Consider the following 26,200-nt stretch of genomic DNA (forward strand, 5'->3'; position numbering starts at 1 on the left):
GGCTTTGGAGTCAATGGGAGTAATGTTGGCTGGGTCAAGGTAGGAGTTCCCCAGGGGGCCTGGCACTGCCCTGGGGTGTGGCCCTCACTGTCTGCCTCCCTAAGCCTGTGGTGACTTCTCTCTGGGGTGGGAGGGGCAGAGCAAAGAAGTGGGGAAGGTGCTCGGGCCCATTGCCATCCTGCAGCCCTTCCTGGCAATCCTTTGGAAGTGGACTCTCATTCTGAAGGGACTGTTATACAACCTGACCTTTTCTCCCTTTGCTGGTTTGAAAACCCAGCTTTCTGGGGCTTGGAATGATCAGGGCGAAGAAGAAAAGAAAATTGTATTTTGGTCAAAACAGCCAGATTGCCTGCTGCTGAGCTGTGCACCCCCAGGCCACAGAGCTCCCAGGTGTGGGCACCTTCTGAGGGCTGGTGGTGGAGGAGAGCAACGCTCTCCGGGCCCAAACCCCTATGTGTGTCCCCAGCTGAGGAAGTCGAAGAGTCAGCTGTCGTCTCCTTCCCAGAAGTGGCATTAGGGATCCTGCTCACAGTGGGTATGTGTGTGTGAAGGTGTGTGTGGTTTATCGGCAGAGGTGCCCAGCAGGTGTCTGCAACCTAGGCACTGAGTGGGAGGGTTCAAGACCAGGAGGGGAGAAGGTGGTCACCATCTCCCTGGGTCACAGCCCTTCAGTTTTCTATCCCTTGAGAAGTCCTCTTCCAAAGCTGGGCTGAGGGCTTAGCTGAGTAGCCTCAGGATATTGAGGGGCTCCCAAAAGGATGGGCTGGGGTGGTGGTAAGGACACTTTAGCCCTAGGGTCCTTTTCCTGGCAAGAAGACTGTAGTTGGGGATTGGTTGGAAACTGTGCTCAGGGCAGAGGGTTTTCAGAAACTTGACTTAGTAGGCAGTTTAGGCTGAGGATGTGGTGAAGGGTGCTCCTGGAGCAAGGGCCCTGGGATCCTTCCCAAGGATCTGTGTGAGGTCTGGGGCAGAGGCCTGTGGTGGAGAGAGAGGCCTTTTTTGCCCAGCCATGCTGACCTCCTGTGCTGGTGTAGAGGGAGACACTGTGATAAGGAGAGTGGTTGGGGAGGGGTGGCCAGAGGCTCACTCTTGAGTGGCATTCAGCACATATCTGGCTCTTTTGGGGGACATTGAATTTAGGAGGTCAGATGTGTGGTCTCTTGATCCCCCCATGTTTCTGGAAGCTGCTCCACATATCTCTTGATGGATCCCACTTTCCCCCATCTAGGGTTTTGAGACATCCCCAGGATACCTCTGCCCTTTCTTCTCCTAAGATTCCTGGCGGAAGGTTCTGGGTGGCCCCAGTTCCCTTCTCTGGCTGGGCTTGGTTGGTTCTGGGGGTCGTGAAGAATAAGGGACAGTTGGTGAAAGGATCAGTCCTTTGCAGAATGTGCCCCTGCCCCATCCCAGGGGCCAGTTGGTAGAGTGGGGAAAGCCCTTGCTTTTGGAATGGGAACCTCCCTAGGATTGTGTAGAGACCATTCATTGTGGCTTGTGGCCCCACATGCAGGACAGGTGGGGTGCGTGTTCTTAGTGTCCCAGTTCCTGAGACTAATATACTGATTTTTAAGCTTGCTGCGGATTCTGAGCTGACTGAAGGCTGAGGATACCAGGACGCCCCATTCTTAGTACCCCTGGGGCGGTGTAGTCAGGTGAAAGATGAACCACCCACTGGAACACTGGGGAAAAGTCAGTGGAGACCCCAGGCCAGGAGGGGGCAGCAGGTACGGGTGGTGGTGGTGGGGTTGGCTCAGCTGCTCCTAGTGGCCCAGAGGCACCCGGGTCCCGCTCAAGGAAGTAGGAATCTGCTGAAGCTGAGAAGGAAAGATGCCACCTCAGCTGGTGTGGAGGACACGTCTCCAGCTGGTGCCTGGGCTGATCCCGCTGCTGTACCTCCCACTCTGCACTGGCTTCTTCTGTTAGGTTCTTGTCTCAGTGTGGCCACAGCTCTTCCGTTTCTGGGGCTGAGGTGTGGTCAGTGTGAGAAGGAAGCATCTTTTGCTCGGGTCCCTAAGGCCTTCTGCAGCCCTGCCTGCCCCTGTTCCTCTCCTCCGCTGTCTCCTTATGGGGTAGGCCTCCTGATCCTGGTCCTCTGGGAGTGATTCCTTTTCTCTCTTGGCTCTGGGGAGTGACAGGCTTGCTGTGCAGAGATCTGCCTCTAGGTGTCGCTGTCCCCCTGCAATAGCTCCCCCCCCTGATCAGGGCCTCCTAGGGGGAAGGCTGGGAGAGTGGCTGCTTTGGGCAGGGATGGGGGATTCTGCGGTATTCTGAGGTGGGGGGGGGCATGACCCAGGATTTTATTATATTTTGGGGTGGAAAGGAGTGGAGAAGCCTCCAAAATTATTCTTTGGGCCTTGGAAAAAGCAGTGGTGGCTCTGACCATGGTATAGGGCTTTTCTGGGGGCAGAGTCTGGAGTTAGGGGCAGCAAGGACAGGGAGGTGGGAAGATGTCCACAAATGGAGGGAACCATTTTGGAAGGTTGGTTTTGAAAGGGACAGGCCAGCCTCTCCCTGCCTGTTACCTCTAAATCTTCTTCCCCAGTTTCCTCCCATATGAGGGCACTGGGGATAGGGACAGAGGGTGGACTGATGGGTGGTGGTTCAGTTTTGTAGAAGCAAGGCTCAATCTGCCAGTCAGGGCCTGAAGGAGGGAAGTTTCATCCTTTTTTCAATTGATTTATTATTTGGTTTTTGAAAGGAAGACAAAAAAAAATAAAAGAAGTGGAGAGGGCTTCAGGGGAATGAGGGGAGGAGAGGAAAGAAAGGCAAGAGAGAGAGAGAAGGAGGTGAGAAAGCCTGGTACTCCAAGAGAGAAGGTGATGAGGCTGCGAGGAGGCAGAGAGCGAGAGAAGCAGAGATAGAGGTGGCAGAGGCAGGTGTGGGGCAGGGGAGCGGAGGGATGGGTTGCTCCTTGGCTCACCTAGCCTGTTCTTTCGGAGGGGTGGGGTGGATATTGATAGTGGCAGGGAGGTTTTCAGACCTCTGTCTGGTTGGAAGTTGGACTGGAAGCTTTGGGGCGCTGGGTCCAAAGGGGGTGCTCTTCCTTGGACAGCCTCCACCACAGGGTTAGTTAGGCTGGTCTATTCTCGCTTCTCACAAAAGTCTAGCAACTCAGAGTGAGGAGACTAGTGTCAGAGGGGCCGTTCCTACTTCTGTGTGTGATCTGGAGTTGGTGTCTCCCTTCTGGGGCCTCAGTTTCCCTAGAGTAAGATGGGGGTGCTGAACCCCAGAGTGTGGATAAGGCCCCGAGAGGTTCTGAGAGTCATGACTTTCTGGTACTTTCCAGGCTTAGCACAGTGCTTGGATGGGCCTGTGGCTAGAAGTTTGTAGGGGTCCTGGGTGAAGTTCAGGTGAGATTCCTCTGCACCCCAACAAGCCCACGTGGTGACAGTCTTTCTGGATCTGTGGCGTCTTGGACTGCCTTTGGTCCTGAGCCTGGCTCCCAGGCCCAAGGCCTGTGCTGAGGAAGAACACAGTGCCCACCCTGGAGCCAGGGAGAATAATGGCCTGAAACCCTTGGGTCTGAGGAGGGCTGTTCCGCTGAGTTGGCCTTGGTGTGCTTTGGTGTAGATGGGCCAGCGGTCCCCAGGAGGGCCCAAGTCCAGGCCTGCATGTCGAGTCAGAGATTGTGGTGGCCTTCATTCATGCTTGTCTTCCCTCCCCACCAACCAGACGAGACCCTCCGCTCTTTGGCCAGCCCTTCCTCCCTGCAGGGCCCCGAGCTCCACGGCTGGCGTCCCCCAGTGGACTGTGTCCGGGCCAATGAGCTGTGTGCGGCGGAATCCAACTGCAGCTCCCGCTACCGCACGCTGCGGCAGTGCCTGGCCGGCCGGGACCGCAACACCATGCTGGCCAACCGGGAGTGCCAGGCGGCCCTGGAGGTCTTGCAGGAGAGCCCGCTCTATGACTGCCGCTGCAAGCGCGGCATGAAGAAGGAGCTGCAGTGCCTGCAGATCTACTGGAGCATCCACCTGGGGCTGACCGAAGGTGAGGCCCTGGGCCCCAGGGAGGGCGTGTGGTGGGCCAGGGACTCGGGGGCTTGGTGAAGGACCAGTGGGCCCACCCTGTGTCTGCCCACCAGTAGAGCGGAGACCTCAGAGGAAGTAGGCACCCCACGTAGGAGGGCAAGGGTGCCAGCGGAGGAGGAGGTGGAAGAGAACGGGGAGCTGGAGGGACAGAGGAAGGGCAGGATGGGGGACTCAAGCAAGGACAGTGTGCAGTGGCCCCTTTTCAGTGAGAAGTTGAGGTGAGAGGTGCCAGGATGAAGAAGTGACAACCAGGAGAGGGGCACGGTGAGTCACATGTTGCCTGGCCTGCCACTTCCCTGTCACCTCCCCTGCTGCTAGGCCCAGAGCCTTGTTCCCAGGAGGTTGGCCTTCATGGGGCTTCTGGACCTCATGGCCACTTCCATAGCTTCTCCAGGTCTCCAGGCCGGTGTGGGCAGCAGGCCCTACGTCCCTTGGCAAGACTGCTGAAGGCAGAACCTGAGAGCCCCCCCTCAGTGACACCCCTTATTTGCTCCATACCTGAATGTGAGGAAGTTGCATGCGTTTTAGGGGGCAGGTTTGACTGGAATTTAACTTGTTAATTCAGCAGTACATGGAACACCGGAGAACACTGGAGAGTTACTGCCTGCTGGGTGTGGGAGTCATGGAGAAAGCTGGTGTGGCCTCCGCCTTCACCGAGCTCATGGTCAGGGGTGGGGGGGCTTCTGTGTCGGGAAGTCACAGGGTGCAGAGGTAGCACCTTGGAGGGCATCTCACCCTATTACAAAATCTAAAGGGCCTCCTGGGAGAGGCAGCCTCCAAGCGGAGAATGAAGAGTGCGTCAGGGTTACAAAGGGAAGGTGTAGGAGGAGTGGGGTGGGTGGGTGGAGGGAGCAGCACGGGCAGGACCCCGATGAGAGTCTGCACCCCATGCAGAACTGACGTGATGGGACAAGGTAGAGGGGGGCACGGGGAGGGTGGGGAGAAGGAGGGGCAGGGAGCACGAGATCTGATAGACCTGGGGCAGCAGGGGACCCCACAAGGTTTGGAGGAAGACCGCTGGATGACCAGGTCTGTGCTTCTGTGGTTTTGGTGAGGAGAGTCACCAAAGGTTTGGTAAGGACTGTTCAGGAGCCATATGAGACACAGGCCAGGAATAATGTGAGGGAGCGCCACAGCAGCAACAAAGGGGAGGAGGGAGGCACAGCTTTTCGGAAGGTAGGATCAACAGGTCTCCGCCACAGATTGCCCTTGAGAGGGGGAGGGAAGAGAGAACTTGAGGGGGCACCTGGTTTCCAGTCTTGGCCAAATGGGTGGGTGATGGGCTCCTCAGAAGCAAAGGACTTGAGTCAGAGGAAGGCGGTGGGGGTGGTGAGTTTATTTGGGGCACGTGTCTCTCTCGTTGGCCATTCCCACACACAGGCAGATCTGGAGTGCAGAGGCAGTGGGGCTGGAGAGAGACTTAGGAGTGGATATCAGCTTCCCGCACTCATTGGAACCCAGGGAGTAGGGGCAACCATGGTGGGAGGAGGGCAGTGGCAGAGTCCTGAGGCCATTGGACCATTGACTTTCAAAGAAGGGAACTCTTCAAGGGCAATTGAGAAGGCCTCAGGGGAGAAGTCAGAGGACCAGTGGGAAGGCATGCAGGGGCTCATTGTCAGAAGGAAGGACTGTCAACAGTGGCACACACTTTAGGTCAGGTGGGTGCATTGTCTCTGCCACCCTTGGGGTAGGCTTCTTAGGTGGATGCTGCAGGCAGGAGCCTGGTTAGCTCATGGATGGGAACAGGGGTGGACAACTTTTTTTCAGATTTTTGGTGTGGATTTTTGGTGTATTTATACCTATGTACCCGTGTATGTGTACATACATTTTAAAGTTGGGAGAGGGTGGAATTTAAATTTTGGGTAAGACTGTAGTTGTGGAGACAGGAGGGTCTCCCCGAAGGGTGCAGGGGGTCGGCCCAGGGCCAGGAACTAGCCTTAGCTCTGGAAGGAGCTCCCTCTGGGTTCAGGAAGAGAAGGAGGATTCCAGGTGCATGTGTGGTGGCTGGAGAAAAAGGGATCCCTGAGTGGCCTCTAAGAGGGCTCAGGTGTACTCTGAACGCTGGAATAGGAAGTGCATACAGCTATGAATAATATCACTGTCATTAACCACAGAATAATTCCTCATGCATCAGCGGTCACTTCTCCCTAGCAACCTCGATCCCTGGAACTAGAGGAAGCAAAGAGGGACTGCTGACCTATGGCACGTCCCCTGTGTGCACGAGACAAGGAACTGTTTACCCAGAACCCGACTCTGGAAGGAAGACTCCTGGTTCTGGAACAGTAGAGTGGCTTTGCTTCCTGTTTTCTTGCTGGCAGCCTTCACTTTCAACCTAGAGGACCGTGGGCAGCTGGTTGGGTGGATGTGCTGGGGTCGCAGAGTGGACAGAGGAGGGGACGGAAGCACTGCTGCCGGAAGAGCATGGGGACCTCCTGGTGCTTTTAGCACAAATGGCCCTGCTTGTCTCAGTGGCTCTCTTGGACTTCAACGCCTTCACAGGCTTTGGGAGGCCGGTGCTTTTGGAGCCTGGAGAGTGAGGCATTCCTCGTGTCGTGAGAGTGGTGGGCGCGATGCTGGTGCACTGCGCTTTGTGCTGCTGTGGGGTCTTCAGGACCCTTTAGACCTGGGAATGTCTCACTGCAGGTGGCCGTCTCTGGTTCTGGACCTTGAGGTAGTGATTTTGTTCATTTACTCAATGACCGTCTGTCAAGTACCTAGTGTGTGCCTCAGAGGATGGTGGCCCTGCAGGAGCTCTGGCTCCTGTCCTGTGTCCACCCTGACAGATTTTCCTTGGGACCCATCCAGAAAAGCACCTCCAACTTGTCCCCTTCCTCAGAAGCCTGCCTCCTCTCCCCAGGGGGTGCCACCCCCTTTTGGGTCTCGGGCTAGATATCATTCTGGGCGGGGTTGACAGGGGAAGCCAAGAGGCTTTTGAATAAGTCATTCACATGTCCCTCTGAGTGACAGAATCTACCTGAGAGTCAACTGGTCCCAGCTGGGGTAGAGAGGTCTCCCTGGGGAAGAACCTCCTCCCTGCTCCTTAGGAACACTTAGTCGCCTGCTTGCTTGGGCCTGGGCTGAGGGGAGGGCAAGACTCTCCAGAGAGAGGGGAGGTGTGTGTGTAGGTTGTATTTCCTTCTGATTCCAGTGGATTCCAGGCTTCTGGGCCGTGTGGATGGGTGGAGCCCACAGGCCTTTGCTCTGCCTTTTTCCTCTATCTGGGCTGAGCTCGCGGTACCTGGCCAAGGCCCTCAGCCTGTGGGGACAGCTGGCGGTGGCAGTGGAGGAAGGGGAGCAGGTTGTGGCAGGCATGTGGCCTCTGAAGGGATGGCCTCAGAGCTCCTGGAGTCTGAACTGCAGAGGACCTGGACATGGCTTGGGCCACCCCTTGATTGGCAGCCACAGTGAGGTGGTCGTGGAACCCAGGTTTGGACCCAGGGTCCCTGGCCCTTCTCCAGGTCTTTTCCCACTGCCCTGGGGGAGATGGCATGGCCTGCTGCCTCTTTCCTCTCTGTCATTACCACCTCCAGTATTTACACAGTGGGGCTGTCCCTGTTGGTGGCGTGGGAGTTTGAAACCAGGTTCTTGCCTTTTCCGAAGGCAATACTGAGATCCAAGGTGTCGGATCCTTTGATCGTGAAGAGCAGAGGGCTCTTCTGTGTGTCTGTTCCCAGGATCTGACATCGGTGGCCCAGGCCTGGGATTTCCCACTGGTGCATTCTGCTGTAGGAACAGGCAACTTAAATGAATGGACTTGAAGAAGATGGCCCTCCAAACTGGACCTGGGGGAGGCTGTTTCTCTCAGGGATGCCCTTTAGTCAAGGCTGCTGGTTGACCCGTCCCCAGATACAGAGAGTGCACCATCAGTGCTAGTTAAGAGCCCCTGGTCTCAGTAACGCTGTCATTTGGAGGCTGTGTGCATGGTGGTGATGCCCTTGGCTTCTGGAGCCACCTACCTGGGTTTGAAGCCTGGATCTGCTGCTTACCAGCTGCATGGCATTAGCAACCTTGGGCAAGTTGCTGGATGCCTGTGTCCTTTGTTCCTTGTCAGTGCAATAGAGGGGGCAATAGTGTCTAGCTCACAGAGTAGTGAAGAGGAGGGAGTGAGTGAAGGTGTGGAAAGCACATTCTGGGGAGTGGCACGTGGGAGGCACAGTGACTTTAATTATAAAAGGGACTTCTGAGCTCTTCTCTGGTTGGCCTCAGTGCACAACCATGGCTGCCGGCCCCTCCACTGGGAGTTCCCTGGGTGGGGGAGGACATGGAGATCATGCAGGCTGCTGATAGGCTGAAAGCCCAGTGGGTGGGGACTGGACAGGGTCCATGGAGAGCAAGCTGACTGGATAGGGTCAGGCCGTGATTCCAGAGGAAACCCACTGCGTGTGCTAGTGTTGTCCAGCATGCGGGGTGCTCCTCTGGGGTGAGCTGCAGGCAGAGGCTGCTTCACCAGAGGTGGGGGGTGCTTCCTCCTTGTGCTGGCCCTGTGCCCTCTCCTGGGAGCCTGGGGACTCAGCAGTGGCTCTCTACACGGGGCTAGCTGCACCTCCCGTCCTGGCCTCAGAGTGGCCTCCTCCTATAGGACCATTCCCAGGCCCCTCTTCTGGGTGGGTAGTAGGTGGCCCCTGGATGCTGCCCCACCTGGGCTCTCCATGGGCAGGGGGTGCCTGCCTGTGGCACTGGGCCAGGTGGGGGGGGGCAGTGTGTGAGCTGTGGGCTGCCCCTACCTGCTGCCCCTCACCGCACGCACAGTCTGAATGAGTGTGCATCGATTTCTCCTCCCTGCCCAGGCCTCCCGAGGGTATTTGCTTCCTGTGAGGCACTGGCAGAGGCTGCAGGATTCCCGTGAGGTGGTGGGGTCTCCGGGGCAGCCCGGTGCCATTTATCTCCTGGCATGTCTTCCACTCCTGAGCTCTCTGCACCCTGAAGCCTGAGGAAAGGTCTAAGGGGGTGGCAGCTGGTGGCGGGGAGGGGGAATCAAGCTGACAGGAGCAGGGAGTCAGGCCTCCCCCCAACAACCTTCAGCCCCTCCAGCCAGATGCTTCTGATGACCTCAGGGGAAGGAAAGAGGAAATTCTGTCCTCCTGAGTGACGTGGACAGATCCACAGTGAGGGCCAAGAGAGACTGGATTCTAGTTGTAGCTCTTCCATAAGAAGCCGTGTGACCTCAGGCAGTTGGTTTTGCCTCTCTGGGCCACCCCAGAACCCTCTCTTGTGAAATGAGGAAGTGGTACTGAACCGTTGGCTTCAGATTTTATGATTTGTGCTTGGCCTTCTGTGGATCATTGTCTGACTTCCTTTGTCCTTCTTTCCAGTGCATTTGGAAGTCCTTCAGAGAGGGCTGGCTGAGAGGGGAGATCACAGGAGAGGAGTGCCGGGCAGTGCTGCCTGCTCTGGGGGAGGGTCCACCCTTGGAGAGAAATAATGTGCCCACTGACACGTTGAAGGCTTCATTTCTAACTGGCCTGCACAGCCCTTTTCACTCAGGGAGGGCTGCCTGTCTCCCCAGTTCCACTAGCCCTCATGGTGGAATGTCCTTGGACAGGGTTTAGGCACCGGAAGTGCTGTGGACAGGAGCGCCTGGGTCTGATGCTGTTCTCTCTTCCAGGTGAGGAGTTCTACGAAGCCTCACCCTACGAGCCAGTGACCTCCCGCCTCTCGGACATCTTCAGGCTTGCTTCAATCTTCTCAGGTAAGTGGCCCTTGCTGGGAGGTGGCCCTGGAGCTCTGGGCCTGGATGTAGGAGTCCTGGGCTCCCCTGGCTGTGTTCCTCATCAGCATGACCCTGACTGTCCCTGAACCTGGATTCCTGGTCTGTAAAGACGGCTATGTGGCTCACCTCCCTCGCTGGTGGTCTGGAGGGCAGCATTTGAGGATCTTGCCTAGCATGGTGGCTGCCATGGGCAGGTCTTGAATCTGAATCCTGATGTCACTCTCCTGTTTTGTCACCCGTTGTGCCTTGGTTCCTTCATTCCAATTTTCAGCTTTGGAGCTCTTCTCCTTGGTCAAGTTGCTCTACCTCTCTGTGCCTCAGTCTCCTCAGGTGTGAAGTGAGGAGAGTGACAGCACCTACCTGGTTGGACTGTGTTGACGTCTGAGTGAGTGAGGATTGGAAAGTGCTGCAGGGCTTGTGTGAGCATTTAGGAGTTGTTAGGTTGGTACAAGTTAAGCATCCTTAATCCCCAAATCCCAAATCCCAAATCTGAAATGCTCCCAAATCCAAAATTTTTTGAGGACTGACATGATACCACAGTGGAAAATTCCACACTGTCCTCTTGGGCTGGGTCTCAAAGTTCAAGCACACTACAAACAGTGCATACAGTTACTCTCAGGCTGTGTGTATAGATACCTATGAAATGTAAGTGAATTTTGTGTTTGGGTCCCATTCCCAAGACATCTCATTACATAGATGCAGATATTCCAGAATCCAAACAAGGATCTGAAAGCCAAAGCTCTCCTGGCGCTACGCATTTCAGATAAGGGAGACTCACCCATATTATTGAGGTTACTGTTCTCTGGTCTGTTCTGGGTTTTCCCTCCCTGAGGCATCTGTGGCCCTGGGCTGTCCCCCACCCCATGCTGCCCTGGGGAGTGAGAGCCCATGTTGGCTCTAGCTTTGCATCCCAGGCCAGGCCCGGAGCCGATGAGCTTCATGGTTCCTTCTTGGCCTCGTGAACACCTGTCAAGTTAGAGACCTGGGCCCAGGGCAGCCTGCCCTGCTCAGGCACTGAGGGGGACTTCCGTTTTGGGGCTGCTTTTGGGGGAGGTGCCTCTTCCAAGAGCCATTTGTGCTTGGATGGCCAGCGCAGGGCTTGTTCTCAGGGGTTTCTGAGGGTCTCTGGGAGCTACAGGCCTCAGGTCTCACAGGAGCTTCTGTAGCTGTCTTTGAAGTCTTCTGAGGTTCTTATCTCTCCAGGGTTCTCAACAGTAGCACAGTCAACACTTTGGCCTGACTTCTGTCCTGTGTGCTGGATGTCTAGCATCTTCCCTGGTCTCTACTCACTCAATACAGTAATATCCTCAAGTTGTGGCAACCAAAAACATCTCCAGACATTGCAAATGTCCTGGGGTGGGGACCAGTCATTGCTCCATACTGTGAGCAGAGGACTCTCCACTGGGATCCTAAGTCCTTCAAATGAAGAACTTTCTAGGATAATGTTTTTCAATCCCCTTCCCACATATGACTTCCCTAAGGAGAAAAGCTGATTCTCCCTAGCTAGAGAAATTAAGTACCAAGAAGCAAAATTTTGTTACAGAAGATTGAGTTTTGGGTGACCACAAACCACTATAATATCTACTTTTTTTTTTGTCTACCCAAGAACAAACCTTGCTCCCTTGAGGTGACAGCCTCTCCCATTGAGAATGCCTGGTCATTGAGAATGATAGAGATGAGGAAGGTATGCATGTCCTTGGTGGGAGAAACCCTGGACCCTTGTGAGAAGTGAGGCACTGGCCTCTATGTTAGTCAGCTCTCCATTACTGTATCGAATACCTGAGATAATCAGCTTATAAAGAGAAAAGGTTTACTTTGCCTGAGAGTTTTCATTCCATGGTTGGTTAGCCCTGTTGTGTTGAGCCTGTGGTGGCATATCATGGCAGGAGTATGTGGCAGAACAAAGCTACTCACTTTGTGACAGAGGTAAAATCGAGGAAGTGCCTGGATTCCCACAGTCTCCTCCCAGGGCATACCCCCAGGGCCCTAAAGACCTAAAGAGGTCCCTCCTAAAAGTTTCCACTGCCTCCCACTAGTGTCAAACTTGGGACCCAGCCTTCTACACATGGGCCTTTGGTGACATTTGAAATTCAAACTAGAGTAGCCAGAGAGTGGGCCTTGGCAGTGCTGGGACGTGGTAGGGAACGGAATGGAGACCTCAAAGCTGGTCAGTTACATGGAGCGCCCTGCCCTCGACTCCCACCATCATAGCCTCCCAGCGGGGTCCCAGCACAAGCTGCCATCTTGGTCTGCCTGTGGGTACTGTGATAGCTCTGTGCTAAGTCTTGCCCATCCTCCATGACGGACTGATGGAGGTCCTTCTGACTGACATTCTGAGTCTCCTGATTAGCTTTGAATAGGAATCCACCTTGGGTTGGTCCTTTGGGGATTGTTGGCATATATATGCTGTGGTGGGGGTACCCTGGTTACCCCAAAGGCTCCCAGGTTCCCCTTACCTGTTGCTCAGGTGTGGGCAGGTGCCATTGGGTTTACTCCTATAAGTAAACAACTTTGGCTCCCGGAGTACAGGAGCTCGAGGTCCTCAACCTCAGCCCGGCCCCTGCGGCTTCCCGTGAGGGTGACGCTCTTGGATAAGGGGGCTGCCAGGACAGACGAGGGATGTGCACTCACGGACTCAGCTTCCTGGCACTTGTTGCCCAGAGATAACGGCCCCACAAGCTCTGGGCCTCTGTGCTCTGGGACCACTCCCCACCACGAGGCCCGGGTTTTGGGTACTGTGATGATCCCTGCTCTCTGCCCCTGTTGATTCTTTGGGACCCATAGCAGCCCTAGAGTTGGGTCTGTGGGTGGCTCTGTGTGGGGAGACTTGGGCACAGCTGGGCGGGGAGGCCCTGCCACCAGGAAACTAAGCAGCCCATTGTGGGGAGCACAGAGAAGGGGGATCAGGAGCCAGGAGGCTGGATTGCAGCTCAGTCTCTGCCCCACCTCACCTGGCAGCCTTGGGCACGTCACTTCCTGGCTCTAGAGCTCACGTTTCCTTTCCGGTGATGGAGACCTGAGCTTAGAGCAGTGCTTGCCACACTTTGTCCCTTGAGGGCATAAAGAAAATGGCAGAGTGGTTGGGTGTGCAGACCAGCTCAGAGCTCTGGCCCTCACGGCCCCTGTCTGGCTCCCTCTGGGTCGAGAGATCAGTATCTGGACATGTTTATCACCCACCTGTGGGGAACACACAGACGGGGGGGTCTTGCCTGGGTGACCTAAGACCTTGTACTGCTGCTTTGGGTGTATGAAGCTGTAGTCCTGTGGGATTGCAGGGGACCCATCAGGAAGCTCCTCCTGCCTGTAGTCGACTGAGTACTGCCCCCTACTGTCTCTGTGTGGAGAGGTTGGGGGACGCAAGGTGGAGTCTGTGGTCTCCTCTGGGCTCTGTTACCCGCAGCTGGGTACCAGGGATGGAGGCTGTTGTCTCTTTGGGGCCCAATTGCCTATATCTGTTTATCTTCTCCTATCTTCAATTTGGGGCCATGTTTGGGGGCCTCCTGGAGTATGTCCTTCTTCATCTCTCACCCTCTTTCTCTTTGGGCTTCTTGGAAAGTCCTACTGGGATTCTTTTGGCAAGGAACTGCCAGGATTCCTGCAATGCCCTTTGCTGCCAGACACCCAGGGCTTGCCCCTCCTCTTTGTGTAATGCCCACCTGGCAGGCCCTGGGTTCAGCCATGGGTTAGCTAGTCCTGAGGCCAAGGTCAGGAAGGACAGTCTGGCTGTGTCCTGACTCACAGTGACAGTGATGTTGGAAGCAACCTCATGTCCTGCCCTCAACTTAAACATGGGAAGGGAGATTTCATGGACAAGAAGTGAGGTTCTTGAGAACATGATCTAGAGTGTTAAATGTGGCACCTGGTACATGGGAACAGGAGCTAGACAGTCCTGGGTGTGAACCCTGGCTTGGCCACTTAGGGGTATGTTAGTCAGCTTTCTGTTGCTGTGACAAAATATCTGAGATAAACAACTTGTGTGGAGGAAAAGTTCATTTGGCTCCCAGAGGTTTTAGTCCATGATCTCCTGGCCCCTTTGCTTTTGGGCTTGTGGTGGCAGAGTGTCACAGTGGAGTTGTGTGGTAGATCAGACGTGCCCACCCCATGGTGGCTGGGTAGAAAAAAAAGAGGAAAGGGCTGGGGTCCTGATGTCCCCTTCAAGGGCACCTCCAGTGGCCTCACTTCCTTCCACGAGGCTCCTTCTCCTAAAGGTTCCATGACTTCCTAATAGTGCCACAGGCTGGTGACCAAGCCTTCAACATTTGAGCCTTTGGAGGACATTTAAGATCCATACTGTGGTAGGGCGTGTGCTCTTGGGCCTTGCTGTGGCTTTTCTCACCAGGGGTGCCTACGTTGTGTGATGGGCCTGTGCCCCTCCCTAGGGACAGGGCTGGTAGAGGGCGCTCACTGAGAATGTATGCGGCAACGAGCCCGCTGTGTGTTGGAATCTGAACTGGGCTCCACAGCAGTCATGCTCTCAGCTGCATGTGTGCTGTAGAGGTGGGAATTCATCTGGAGGGACTGGAGGGGTCGATGTTGAAGTTGAGTGACCCTCCTGTCCTCAGGCTGACCCTGTGACTGACCCTTTGCATATAGCTGGAGAGGCAGGAGAGGGTGGAACAAGGCAGAGAAAAAATAAGAGATCCTCAGGTAGAGGAGGTCACCCTGGGAGAAGTTCTACAAGGGTGACCTGGAGCCAGCAGGGGGTGTGGACCTCTGAGGGGTGCCGGGCTGGGGGTGTCCAGTGCCTCGGCACTTCTTGTCCATGAAATCTCCCTTCCCATGTTTAAGTTGAGGGCAGGACATGAGGTTGCTTCCAACATCACTGTCACTGTGAGTCAGGACACAGCCAGACTGTCCTTCCTGACCTTGGCCTCAGGACTAGCTAACCCATGGCTGAACCCAGGGCCTGCCAGGTGGGCATTATGCATTATGATCCCAACCTTGCTCAAGGCTCAGGCGTGGAGCACATTGATGGAGTACCTTCTTGTTTTCTTTCTGTAGTTGGAAGGAAACTGAGGGATCAGGTAGGCCCAACCCTTCACCTGATGGTAAACTGAGGCCCAGAGAGATGGGACAGATGTAGGTGAGGTTTAATACCCAATTGCTTGGTGCATACCTTAGGCAAGTGATTCACCTCTGTGCCCCACTTTCCTCTTGCCCAGCACAGGGGTGGCAGAAACACCTGTCTTTGAGGGTTTAGGTGAGGACTAAATGAGATAATGTGGGTAATTGCTTGACCCAGTGCTGGGCATTTTGCAGGAAAGGTATGTTAGCTACTTAAACATTATCATAGAATAATTTCTCCTAAGTCAGTGGGAGATGGTGGCAGGCAGGGCTGGCCTGGAACTTAGCATTTGGGAAATGGCTGCATGCTTCTTGGTGACGTACGCTGACTTCAACTTCAGGTTAGTTCTTGGTGGAGGTGACTGGGTGATTTTTAGAGGACAGTAGGACTCCAAAGTCTGGAGGAATCTCAAGCAGGGATGACCTTGTTGTGACTGGGTGTGGACAGAGGCTAGTGCGAGGCTTGAGCTTGGTGGCCTTTTGTAGATTGAGCTGGAAGATGGGGCAAGGTCTACCTTGACTGGCCAGCAAACCTGAGTTGGGCCGTGTTGCTTGGATGGAGTCAAGGGAGTGGTGGCTCCAGTGATCTCTTTTTTGGGAATTCAAGAGAGGAGGGAGCTAGTCCTTCAGTCCTGCCCCTTGCCAAGGAGACTTGCATATGGTCCTCTAAGAAGTGAGCACCACCCTCTGTCCCATGCCGTGGTTTGGTGTCCTCCCTCCTGGTGTTCACTCCTGGGTGTTGTGGCATGTGTGTGACTGTGGTGCGGCTCTGTCTGGGGTGTTCAGTCTTCTCTGTATCTCCTTGGTGTCCCACACTGTCCTTTGAACCTCACACATGTGCACAGAGGGTCCTAGAGCCGCGGATGGGTTGTGGACTTTGAGGCCAGCTAGTCCTTGTCTTGAATCCTGGCCTTGCCGTCCTGACTGTGTGACCTCAGTGTCACTGAACCTCATTCTTCTCCCTGTGAGATGCAGCAGTTCAGCTGCCCAGCAGGGACGGGCAGTGACATAGGGGCAGCTGTGCACATAGTACCGGTGCCTAGGAGCTCCCTAGATGGTGGTAATTGGGGTCACCGTCTGGGGACTGGAGGGAGCGAATGGCTTTGTGGGAGTGTTTGACCTTCGTAGGAAGAAGTAACTGTGAAGTCCAAGCCGCTGTGAGGTGCGTGTGCGCTCTGGGGCGTGGTAGACTCTGCTGGGGTGCAGGAAGTGCTCGTGCGGGAGGCCATTGGGGCTGGGAGGAGTGCTTTGTTTAGTCCCCATGGAGTGTTCTGGGGATGGCACCGGCCATTGCTGTGAAGCATCAGTCCCTTATCCTGATTATCAGGCAGGGGAGACAGACACCCATCGGGATGCCCTGAGGTGGTTTATTGTCCGTGTGGTGTAGACCAGGTGACACCATAAGAGTGCAGGGCAGGTGGCAGCCAGCAGCGCTGGGGGGGGGAGGAGGAAGTGGGAGCTGGGGAGCATGTTCTAGGTGGCATCACCGCTGGGAGGCCTGGCTGAGCTTGGGGTGATGAGGGGACAGTGAATAGTGTCTCTTGTGGCAGGTAGGGGGGTGGCCTCTCGGGGGTTCCTCCTTTGTGGCTCCCTCCCAGGACTTATTCCCGACAGAGCTCAAGATGAGTGCTTGGGTGAGGGGCTTGGGCCCAGGGAGGGACTGGGCTGCCTTGGAGCAGGGAGGGACGTGCCCTTGGACTCAAGAGTCAGTGTCCTGGGAAAGCTACTCAGTGGCCTTCTGGAGCTGGGGAGAGGCTTGGGCCCGGCTTGGCTCCTGGATGCTTAGGGAAGCCCCTTGCTCTCCTTGGCCTGCCCTCGGAGCCCCTGGCCCCACTGAGGCAGGGGCCCTGGCTTTGCCTCTGCATGCCCCCCTCCCCCGACTGTGCCGAGGGCTGGAGAGAGTGGGCTTCAACGTCCAGGAGGCTGGGCTGTGCCCGTCAGAGGCCCTTGTGAGGCAGCCAAGCGGGAAGCAGCAGGAGGAGCTGGAGGAGCAGACAGCCCTTCTCCTGTCCCCCTTCATGGTGGCTCAGGCGATAAACTGCTTATCCTCAGGTTGTTCCCTGAGCCGAATGCAGAAGTGTGTTATTTAAATTTCAAAATCACATTCTTCTCCTAACAGCTGTCAGACACTCTGAGTGTCAACCACAATTGGGCTTTAGCTGCAGCTCAGTCACCTCCTGCACCTCCCCTTTTGGGGAGGACTCCTCCGCTGGCCAGGGGCAGGCAGGCAGGGAGGGGCTATGGGCTGTCTGAGGGGACTGGGGCCAGGTGAAGTCCAAGCCGCTGTGGCCACCCTGATGGTGATGGGGAGGGAGTCAGCTCCCCCCCGCCCCCGGCCCCCGGAGCCGAGGAGCTGAGCAGCTCTTCACCTCCCCTCTTCCATTTCTGTTCTTTCTCTCCCTTAAAAGCAGGACCGTGGGCTCCTGTCAGTGGGTAGCAGGGTCTGCTCACACCCCAGTGTGAGCAGCATTGGTGACTTCATCTTTAGTTGCCTTTGTGTCCAAGGAAGAAATTGTGATGTTGTAGGACCCCTGGAGAACAGGTTTGACCCCAAAGAGAGCCTTTCTCATGGTAGAATTCCAGGTGCAAGGGGTGGGGCGAGATTTTGGGGTGAGGGGATTTCCTGGTTCTCTTCAGTTGCATTGTCCCCCTGTGGCTTCCCCCTCTGTGTGTGATGGGGTCCGGCCAGGTGCTGGCCAGCGCTTCCTGGCTGTGCTGGCTGTCTCCCCAGCTCCTGGGCTGGCAGCATTCTGCGCTCCTGAGCATGCTCCCGGCTCAGCTGCTCACTGCTGTCCTGCCGGAAGCACAGGATGGAGGCCCCTGCATCATGCACCGCCTCTGTCCGCACACTCCTCTAACCCCAGGGGTGTGCAGAGAAGGGACCACAGCCGGGAGAGGGCTCAGCGTGAAAGTGTGCATGTGTGTAGAAGGTAGTGTGTAGTAGGCGATGTATGGATGGTGTGTGTGCATAGGTGTGTGCACTAGATGGAGTGTGTGTGGGAGGTGTGTGTGCATAGTGGTATGGGGGGCAGTGTGTGTGTGTGTGCTATAGGTGTGAGTGTACGTGGAGCCTGTGTGTCAGTGTGCTTGCGGGGTGGTGTGTGTGAGATGGTTTGTGGAAGTGTGACGGTTTGTGTGTGGGATGGTGTGTGTCAGTGTGTGTGTGCATGTGACGTGTGTGTGAGTGACTGTAGGTTTTGGGCAGTGGCCTCTGTCTGCCATTCTTTCCCTTCCCATAAAAGGAAAGGAAGAGAAGAAAGAAAGGGGAAGGCCTGAGTGGAAAGACAGAGGGAGAAGCCATTTGCCCCCCTGGTTGGAACAGAATCTTCATTGTCACCCCACAGGGAAACAACTGGTCCCCTACCATGTTCATTTCCCTAGTCCCTCTTCTTGTGTCCTTGGATAGTTCTGGGAGGAGTGGTCCAGACATGGATACTGAGGAGTGTCAGAGGATAGAGGGCCATTGCAGCCTGATTCACAGAAATAGTGAGCACACTTGACTTTGATGTGCAGTGTGGGGCGTCCTTGTCTAGAGGCTGTGTCCGTGAACTCCGGGGGCTTGGTGCCCTCCCTGCAAGAGGACTGAGTGTGAGAACTCATCTCCAGCCACCAAGCATCCTTGGTGGCCATGCCCTATTCCAGGTGCTGAGGACATATGGGTGACCAAAACAAAGGAGTCTGTTGTTCTTATGGGGCCAGTGTTCTATGAGCTGGAGACAGAATAGAACATGAGCCAGTGGACAGATTCCCAAAGAAGATGTGAGATAGTGAGGGACACCAAGCAGAGATGAAACTAGGTGATGGGATGAGGGGACTGGGAATGCAAACTCTGATGCACAAGAGGGTCCAACCTTGGGAAGATCAGGGAAGTGGCTGAGTTTAAACAGCTATGGAAGGACCCCAGGTGGGGACCCGTGCATGGAGGTGGGAGATGAGGGGGCCATGGTGGGATTCAGGGAGCAGCATTGGAGGTGGACGTCGGGGTAGGTGGGGCTGGATCACCGAGCTGCTGCAGGTCAAGGCAGGAGTTTGGATTTTAAGAGTGATCAGAAACCATCGGGAGGTTCGAGACATTTGGACAGCACCGTGTGATTTATGCCTTTGGAAGATACTCTTGTGCTATGGGAGAATGGATCACAGGGAGAACGAAAACCCCATTGAAGAGGCCATTGCAGGGTCCAGGTGAGGGGTGGTCAGGGAAGAGATGGAGAGAATGTGTGGACTTGGGATATGTTCTGGGAGCAGAGCTGAGAGGATGCTGAGCTGGAATTATGGGTAACTCTGATTTCTGGCTGGAACAACAATGATGCGGCCACTTACTAGGAGGGAGAAGATGAGGGGAGGGACAGATTCGGGGTGGAGCAGGTAGAAATCAAGAGTTTGGTTTAGGCCATGTTCGGGTTGAGATGTCAAATAGACCTCCACCTGGAAATGCCAAGGTCAGGGTTGATATGCAGAGAGTCATTAGCATATAGATGGTATTTTAAGGCTTGGAAGCATGAGGTCACTGAGGGACAGTGTCTAGCCAGAGAGCAGAGGGAGGCTGGGGCTTTCCAAGAAGAAGGCTAAGATGAGGGTGAGAGGGGAACATCTGGGAAGCTGAGACAGGCACGAGTTTCAAGAGAAAGGAAGTGACCGTCCATGCCCGGTGCCAAGTAGGAGAAGCTTGGAGGAGCTACCATCTGACTCGGCACGTGGGGCAGTGGTGGTCTGGGGACCTCGTCCTTGAGGAGGGCGGGGTGAAAGGTCAGTCTGGGGAGTTTGCAGGAGAGAACGTGTGGTGAGCAGGTTATAAGAGCAACCAGAGATGCCCTTTCAAGCTTTAATACGAATGAGAGCAGCCAAATAGGGGCTGGGGGTTAGTGGTCTAGGGGGAGTGGTCTTGGTTTCGGTTTTGCTCTGTTTTGTGGTGGGCAGTAATGGTGGCACAATTCTGTGCTATTGGGAATGGTCCGTGAGTCTCTCACGGAGAAATTGAAGGGCATAAGAGGGGAAGGGTGGTGTCAGGAGGGATGCCCTTGAACAGTGCAGGGGGATGGTCCACGTGGTGCACTGGAGTACAAGAGGCAGGGCAGACTTCACCCCCTAATGACAGAGAGAAGGCATGACCCAAGCTTCTCGTACTTGGCCATTCAGCCGAACCTGGCGTGGAGCATCATCTCCTCTTTCTGGACCATATGTGAGATGGTTTGGTTGATGCTGAGTGGGAAGGTGAGGGGATTTCTCTAGGACTTTTCTGTCTACGGCAGCTTGCTGTGGTCTGAATGTTAGTGTTGCCCCCAAATTCGTATTTTGAAATCCTAACTCCTGATGTGAGGGCATTAGAAGATGGAATCTTTGGAAGCTGATCAGGTCATGAGGACAGAGCTCTCATGAATGGGATTAGTGCCCTTAGGAAAGAGGCCCAGAGAGCTTCCTTGCCCTTTCTGACCACAGAGGATGCAGAAAAGAGGGCTGTCCATGAGCCAGAAATTGAGCCCTCACCAGACACAGAATCTGTAGTTCTGGAGGCTGAAAAAGAAGTAAGAAGTAAACTTCTGTTATTTACAAGCCACCCTATCTGTAGTGTTTTTGTTATAGCAGCCCACAGATACTAAGGCAGTATAATTGGGTGGGAGAGACAGTCTAGGGAGACTGAGACAGGAGAAGAATAAATGGTCATTTTAAAGCATTTGAGGCTTGAGGGCAAGGATTTAAGATGAGACCATTCATCCTGTTTGTGTGTGTTTCCGGGTGACAGTCAGCTGCTTGAAGGGTGGTTAGGCTTCCCCAGGGTTGTTGGAGGTCAGGGTGTTTTCCTGGAGGCCAGGAAGTCTGGGCTGGGGGAGGAGGGCGTAAGGACAGGGTATGGGATGGTTGAGGGAGAACAAGTGTTGGGCCAGTGGGTCAGGGTCTGGGGGAGGTTGAGAAATTGCTGGAGTAGGAGTTCCAGAGAGGGATCCGGGCGGTAAGGAGATAGATGGTGGTCTGAGGTTGAGACGTTTGGTATGGATGTTATGAAGGCCAAGAACATGACCACCACAGCCCTGAGGAGCCAGGGCTAGGAGGAGATCACCAGAAGTGGGAGACAGATGAGCAGGAAGGCCATGGTGGGTGGGTGGGAGCAAGGGTAGGGTGAGCCAGGTGTGAGACTGCTCCCCACAGGAATGGTGGGTTGGTAGGGATAGCCCCACAGGGGAGTGGGGCGGTGGACTGGTGGCATGACCTTCGCATCAAGACAGATGGCACGAAGTGGGGAGGAGAAGGGACTCTCTCTTACCTTATGGGCTTGAAGGTCGGCTCTGCACGAGCTCCCCAGTGGCCCTTTCTGTCATTAGTGTGTTAAATGATTTAGTTGCTAATTTTGCCAAATGCATCGACTTTTACTCAACTCCATTTTGGAATTATTTAAAAAGTTTTTAGAAATTCATACTGAATGGGTTTCACGTCTTTGGAAGGTTTTTGCAGATGTTCTTTGTGACTGTGTTTTAAGATATATTGAGTTTTTTTTTCCTTTTGATTTTTTTTTAAAAAAATCTAAGTGTCATGAGTCAATATAGACTTCTTATGAGAAAAGTGTATTTCATAGTCAGTAACAAAATTTTCTCTTCTGATTGTTGTCCCAAATCCTACAATCACTCACCACAGAATGAAAAATGTCAAGGAAAGATTTAGGTTAGTCACATCAATTTGATATGCCTCAATTTTGGTTTTTACTTGTTACCAAATACAAAATTAAAACTGACACGCCATTGTGGGGACTGGTGTGAGAATGGCAAAGTCCCTAAATCAGTCCCTCCAACCCCAAAACTATATGTCAAAGAAACAGGGGATTCACATGTGGCTGAAAATGTACCTTCAACTGCGAAAGGATGGCACTTAAATTTCTAATTGTGAGAACCACAAAATTAAGAATCATCTGCCTTTTTGAAGAATTGGAGAAAGAATTTTAAACATGGTTAAAAGTTGACGAAATATAAAATAATATTCAAAAGCATCAAAATTGATTTTTTTCATTGATTTTCAGTGAGTTTTCCATTCATCAAATTGATTTTTGGTGGTTTGGCTGGCTTCCAAAAATCCAGCTTCCCTTGGAGAATGCTTGGGGTGACTGCGGTGTTGCCATGGGGCTGTTGAGGTGAGGGGAAGTTCAGAGAAGGGTTGAGATAGAAAGGGCTGGGGTCGCACTGGGATTTCCAGGGCAGGTTTGAGGAGCATAGGGCCCGGGACACACAGAGCAGTCGGGGATAGGAGTTTGGGTCCCTCTGAGTCTCTGGACTTACCTGAGAGGACAGGGAGTTGAGGCAATGGTATTGGTCCTGTCATCTTGGAGAAGCTGAGGTACTTCTCGCTAGTTGCTAAGGAAATCCGGCCCACCACTCCCACAAGAGCAGAGCCCAGAATTGAGAAGGTGCTGTAGTCCCGTTCAAGCAGGCTTCTGGGATGGAAAAGACGAGGTCAGGAGCCCTCCTCTTGCTCATGAGGGAGAGACTTCGAACTCTTTTCTTTTAAGGGCATGGTGTGCGGAAGCTGGAGCACAAGGTCTGGCCCTTTCTATGAGCAGGGCAGGAATGGAGAGATGGGAGGAAGGATCTTTCTAACCAGGGGACATTTTTTTTTTAACAAGTTTTTATTGCATATGCACCGTGATGTGGAATCTTTGAGAGACATTGTGTTAGTTATCTGTTCATGGCCACAGTGAATGACCTGAGACAGCTAATTTACCAAGATAAAAGGCTTATTTAGTTCACAGTTTTGGAAATTCAGTCAAAGATTAGGAGCCCCATTGGTCACCCATCATGGAGGGAGTAGGTATGGGAGCAAACATCTTGAACCTGAACCAGGAGTGGGTGGACCAGACTCAGACTTTGGTGACTATTCTCTCTTGAGAACTACCTTCCAAGAGCATGACCTCAATGAGCTATGGACCTCGCACAAAGCCCCACCTCCTAAGGTTCCCAGACCTCCCAATAGTTCCACCCTGGGGACCAAGCCTTTAGTATATGGGCCTTCTGGGGACACCCATTACACCCAGGCCAAGGCTGGCGTTTTCATCCACATCGACCTGTCCAATCCTTGTGTAGCCCTGTGTGTAGGCGGGTGGGTGTCATGTCCCAGTTTGCAGATGAGGCTCAAGAAGTTACATACATAACCTGTGGGCTCTTGCTCTGCCAGTCAGTGGCCCAGCCCCTGGTGGTCCTTCATCTCCCAAGCCACTGCTGGGACAGAGTCTGCACTCTTAACCAGTAGCCCCAGCTTCAGGGTGATCTGGGCATTTGCTTGCTTGGTTCTGGGCTCTCCCTTCACTGGACTGTAAGCTCTGGGCAGGCAGGAGCCTGCTGCTTTTGCTCATCTCTCCATCAGCGCCTGACCCATGGGGGGAGCTCAGTAAGTGCTGCTTGTAAAAGTGCATCCGAGGTTGAAGGTCCCTGAGGGTGAGACGTGTCGGGGTGGTGCCTGGGTGGTTGCAACCCCACAGGGAAGGCTGGGCCTGGAGGTCTCTTCTGGCCTCTCCCTCTTGCTTCCTGTTCTTCCTGCCTTCCATTCCACCCTGGGGGAGTTGGCTTAGTCTACATTTCATTGCTAATACACCCCCAATTATTTGGCTTCAGTTGACCATCATCCTTCTTCCTTTGGGAAACTCTTTGTCTTCAATTCCATGAAACCAACACCTCTTGATTTTCCTCCAACTCAAGGTCCACTCTTCCTAGTCTCTACTCATCCGCACCCCAGGGATCTGTCTTGGGTTCTTTTCTCTTCTTTATTTTCACCTCAATCTAGGTGACTTTGTTGAGTTAAGTGGCTTTAAGGAGCCTCTCATGTCAGTTACGCCGGTCCGGTATCTCTAGCCCAGGTCATCTCCTAACTTTAGCCTGCAGATTCTTGGCCTTGTCACCATCTCACCTGGACACCTTTGGGCCTGGTGCACTTACCAGATTCAGATCAGAACTGTCCATTTGGTCCTGCCCGTCCTTCGGAGGTTTTCCTGTTTCATGAAATGCTGTCACCATCCATCTGGTGCTTAGTGCCCCAACCCAGGAATCTTCCTTGAGAGTTCTCTCTCCTCCCACTCAGCATCTAGCCAATCTCGTTAGTGTTATCCCTAAGTTACATGCAGAATGGCCTCACTTCTTGCCATCTCTGTGGGGTGACCACCCCACCCAAACCTCCACCTCTGCACCTGCTACTGCAGCAGCCTGTTCCTCATCTTCTCCTTACCCCTCTCCCGACTCCATGGGTATTCTGTCTTCTCTATGATGGCAAATGAGCTCCTGTGGTTATGCTCTCCAAGTGCTTATTATTTTAGAGCAAAACCTAAAGCTCTTATCCTGTCCTGCAAGGTGTTGTGGCTGTCCCCTGATGGTGCCTCTGACTTCTTTTCTAACTTTTGCCTTGTTTGGGAAATTCCAGCCATCATAGTTTTTTTTTTTTTTTTTTGACAGGGAATATGCCAAGCTCATTCCTGTCTCTTATGCACCTGCTCTTCTTTCTGCTGGGAATTTCCTTACATTGGATTTTTTTTTGTTGTTGTTGTTACTGGGGATCAAAACCAAGGGTGCTTAACCACTGAGCCACATCCCCAGCCCTTTTAAAAATACTTTATTTAGAGACAGATTCTTGCTAAGTTGCTTAGGCCTTGCTAAGATGCTGAGGCTGGCCTTGAACTTGTGATCCTCCTACCTCAGCCTTCTGAGGTGCTGGAATTACAGGTGTGTGCCTCTGTGCCCAGCATATTTGACTTTTTTCATGTGTGTGTGTCACTCCTGCCCATCATTGTATCTCAGTTCAACATCACTTCCTCTCTTTGTGCCCTGAATTTCCTTATCCTATTCATTGCACTTATCAACCTTAAATTATTTCATGTATTTGTGTGTTTATTACCAGACTCACACAGGAAGAAAAGCCCCTGTAGAGTAGGGATTATGTCTTTCTTGTTCACAGCTAGATTTCTAGGGCCTGGCATATTGTCATAGAAATATTTGGTGACTGACAGCTGCTGGATCGACTGCTAACTGCAGGGCCATGGCTGTTTGTGGTGTGGTCAGGAGCCTGTGTGTGTGTGTGTGTGTGTGTGTGCACGCACACACACACACACATACATACGGTGGTGTTTGCACAGGAGCAGGTAGATTCCTTTGAGTCTGCCGTGGTTGATGTGTGGTTCCTGCCCACAGGAACCCAATGGGACAGGGGTGCTCTCCCAGGCCCTCCACTCCTCAACATCTCATCCTGGTGTGTAGGCAGGAGAGTCACCAAATGTGAAAGATCATATGGTTCAAAACCCATCAATTTTCATGAGAAGAAATGAGACCCAGACCTTGAGAGGGGTAGGGGTTTCCCTGGAGTCTTGAATAACCAGGAGAATGGATACAGGGTTAGGACCCAGGTTCTCTGACCCCCCACTTGAGTGGCAGAGCCATACAGCCTGGCCGGAGGACTCAGGAAGGGCTCAGGGGCAGACATGGCAGAGCGGCAAATAGGGTCTAGGAGCAAGGGACCAGCTGTCAGTTTCCTGGAAGGGCAAGAAGGGACGGTGAGACATATGGGTCCCCCATTGGCTTGGGAGTATTATAGAACAGTGACCCTCTTGCTTCCATTCCTGCAGGGAGAGGCCCCTTTGTGGTTGGAAAGTCTATCTGGATGAGTTGGGAACAGAGAGATGGGCAGGGGGAATGAAAATCCCACAGAGAACATGCTAGATGACAGCAGAGGGTCACAGGCCACCTTCTGTTGGGGGTGGGTCTGGTAAACTGTGTGCTGGGTGGGTGGGTGGGTGGGTATGTCCACAAATGGGCCATGGGCGGCTCAGCCTCACCTCTAGGTGCTGGTTCTTATGCTTTGGAAGGTGGCTTCCAAATAATGGGGAGCTTGTGAAATTTCGTGCCTGGGTGCCAGCCACAAAGTGCCTGACGCGGCAGGTCCTGCTTAGGGCCAGAGAGTCACAGGTGCACCAGAGTTGGAGCTCCTCTCTCTAGGTGAGCCATTTTCTTTGAGCACACACAGTGGCTGCTGGAGTGTGAGATGCGTGTGGAAAAAAACATTTTTAATTTCAAGAGCAGTGCCTTTTAATGTGCTAGAAGAATCCAGAGCAAATGGTGATGTTATCATTTGGGATAAATCTAAAATTTAACAAGCGAGTCAGGGAAATTTTTAAAAATTCATTTAAGAATTCAGGGATTTAAAGAAGATCAATTCAATATTCACACAGGTGGTATGGTAAACAGGGCCCAAATTATATTGGTGATACTGGGTAACTGAGGTTTGATCAGCCCAGCTTTATACATGTCCAACAGCTATTTAGAGAATATCAATCTGAAGGATGCTCACAGGTCCCCTGGCCTGGATGCCCCACTGTCTGGGGACAGCCCAGTGCTGCTGATGAGCCATTGGCTCAGAGCAGTACCCCCAGGGAGAAGAG

At 53.7% G+C, this 26,200-nt stretch overlaps 1 protein-coding gene across 2 annotated transcripts in view; it reads left to right on the forward strand.

The window, feature by feature from the left end:
- Positions 1-1,769: 1,769 nt before the first annotated feature.
- Positions 1,770-26,200, forward strand: part of Gfra2 (GDNF family receptor alpha 2) — an 81,293-nt gene continuing 56,862 nt past the window's right edge. The window contains exons 1-3 of one of the 2 annotated variants that reach the window (XM_048801636.1): positions 1,770-2,069; positions 3,673-3,987; positions 9,634-9,717. In XM_048801636.1, coding sequence (XP_048657593.1) covers positions 3,846-3,987; positions 9,634-9,717 — 226 coding nt within the window. In that variant the 5' untranslated portion in view covers positions 1,770-2,069; positions 3,673-3,845. Of the gene's footprint in view, positions 2,070-3,228; positions 3,988-9,633; positions 9,718-26,200 lie in introns of those variants that run through there. The other variant, XM_015499528.2, reaches the window with a different exon arrangement.

Source organism: Marmota marmota, unplaced genomic scaffold (assembly GCF_001458135.2).
Source record: "Marmota marmota marmota unplaced genomic scaffold, marMar, whole genome shotgun sequence".
Classification (NCBI taxonomy): Eukaryota; Metazoa; Chordata; class Mammalia; order Rodentia; family Sciuridae; genus Marmota; species Marmota marmota.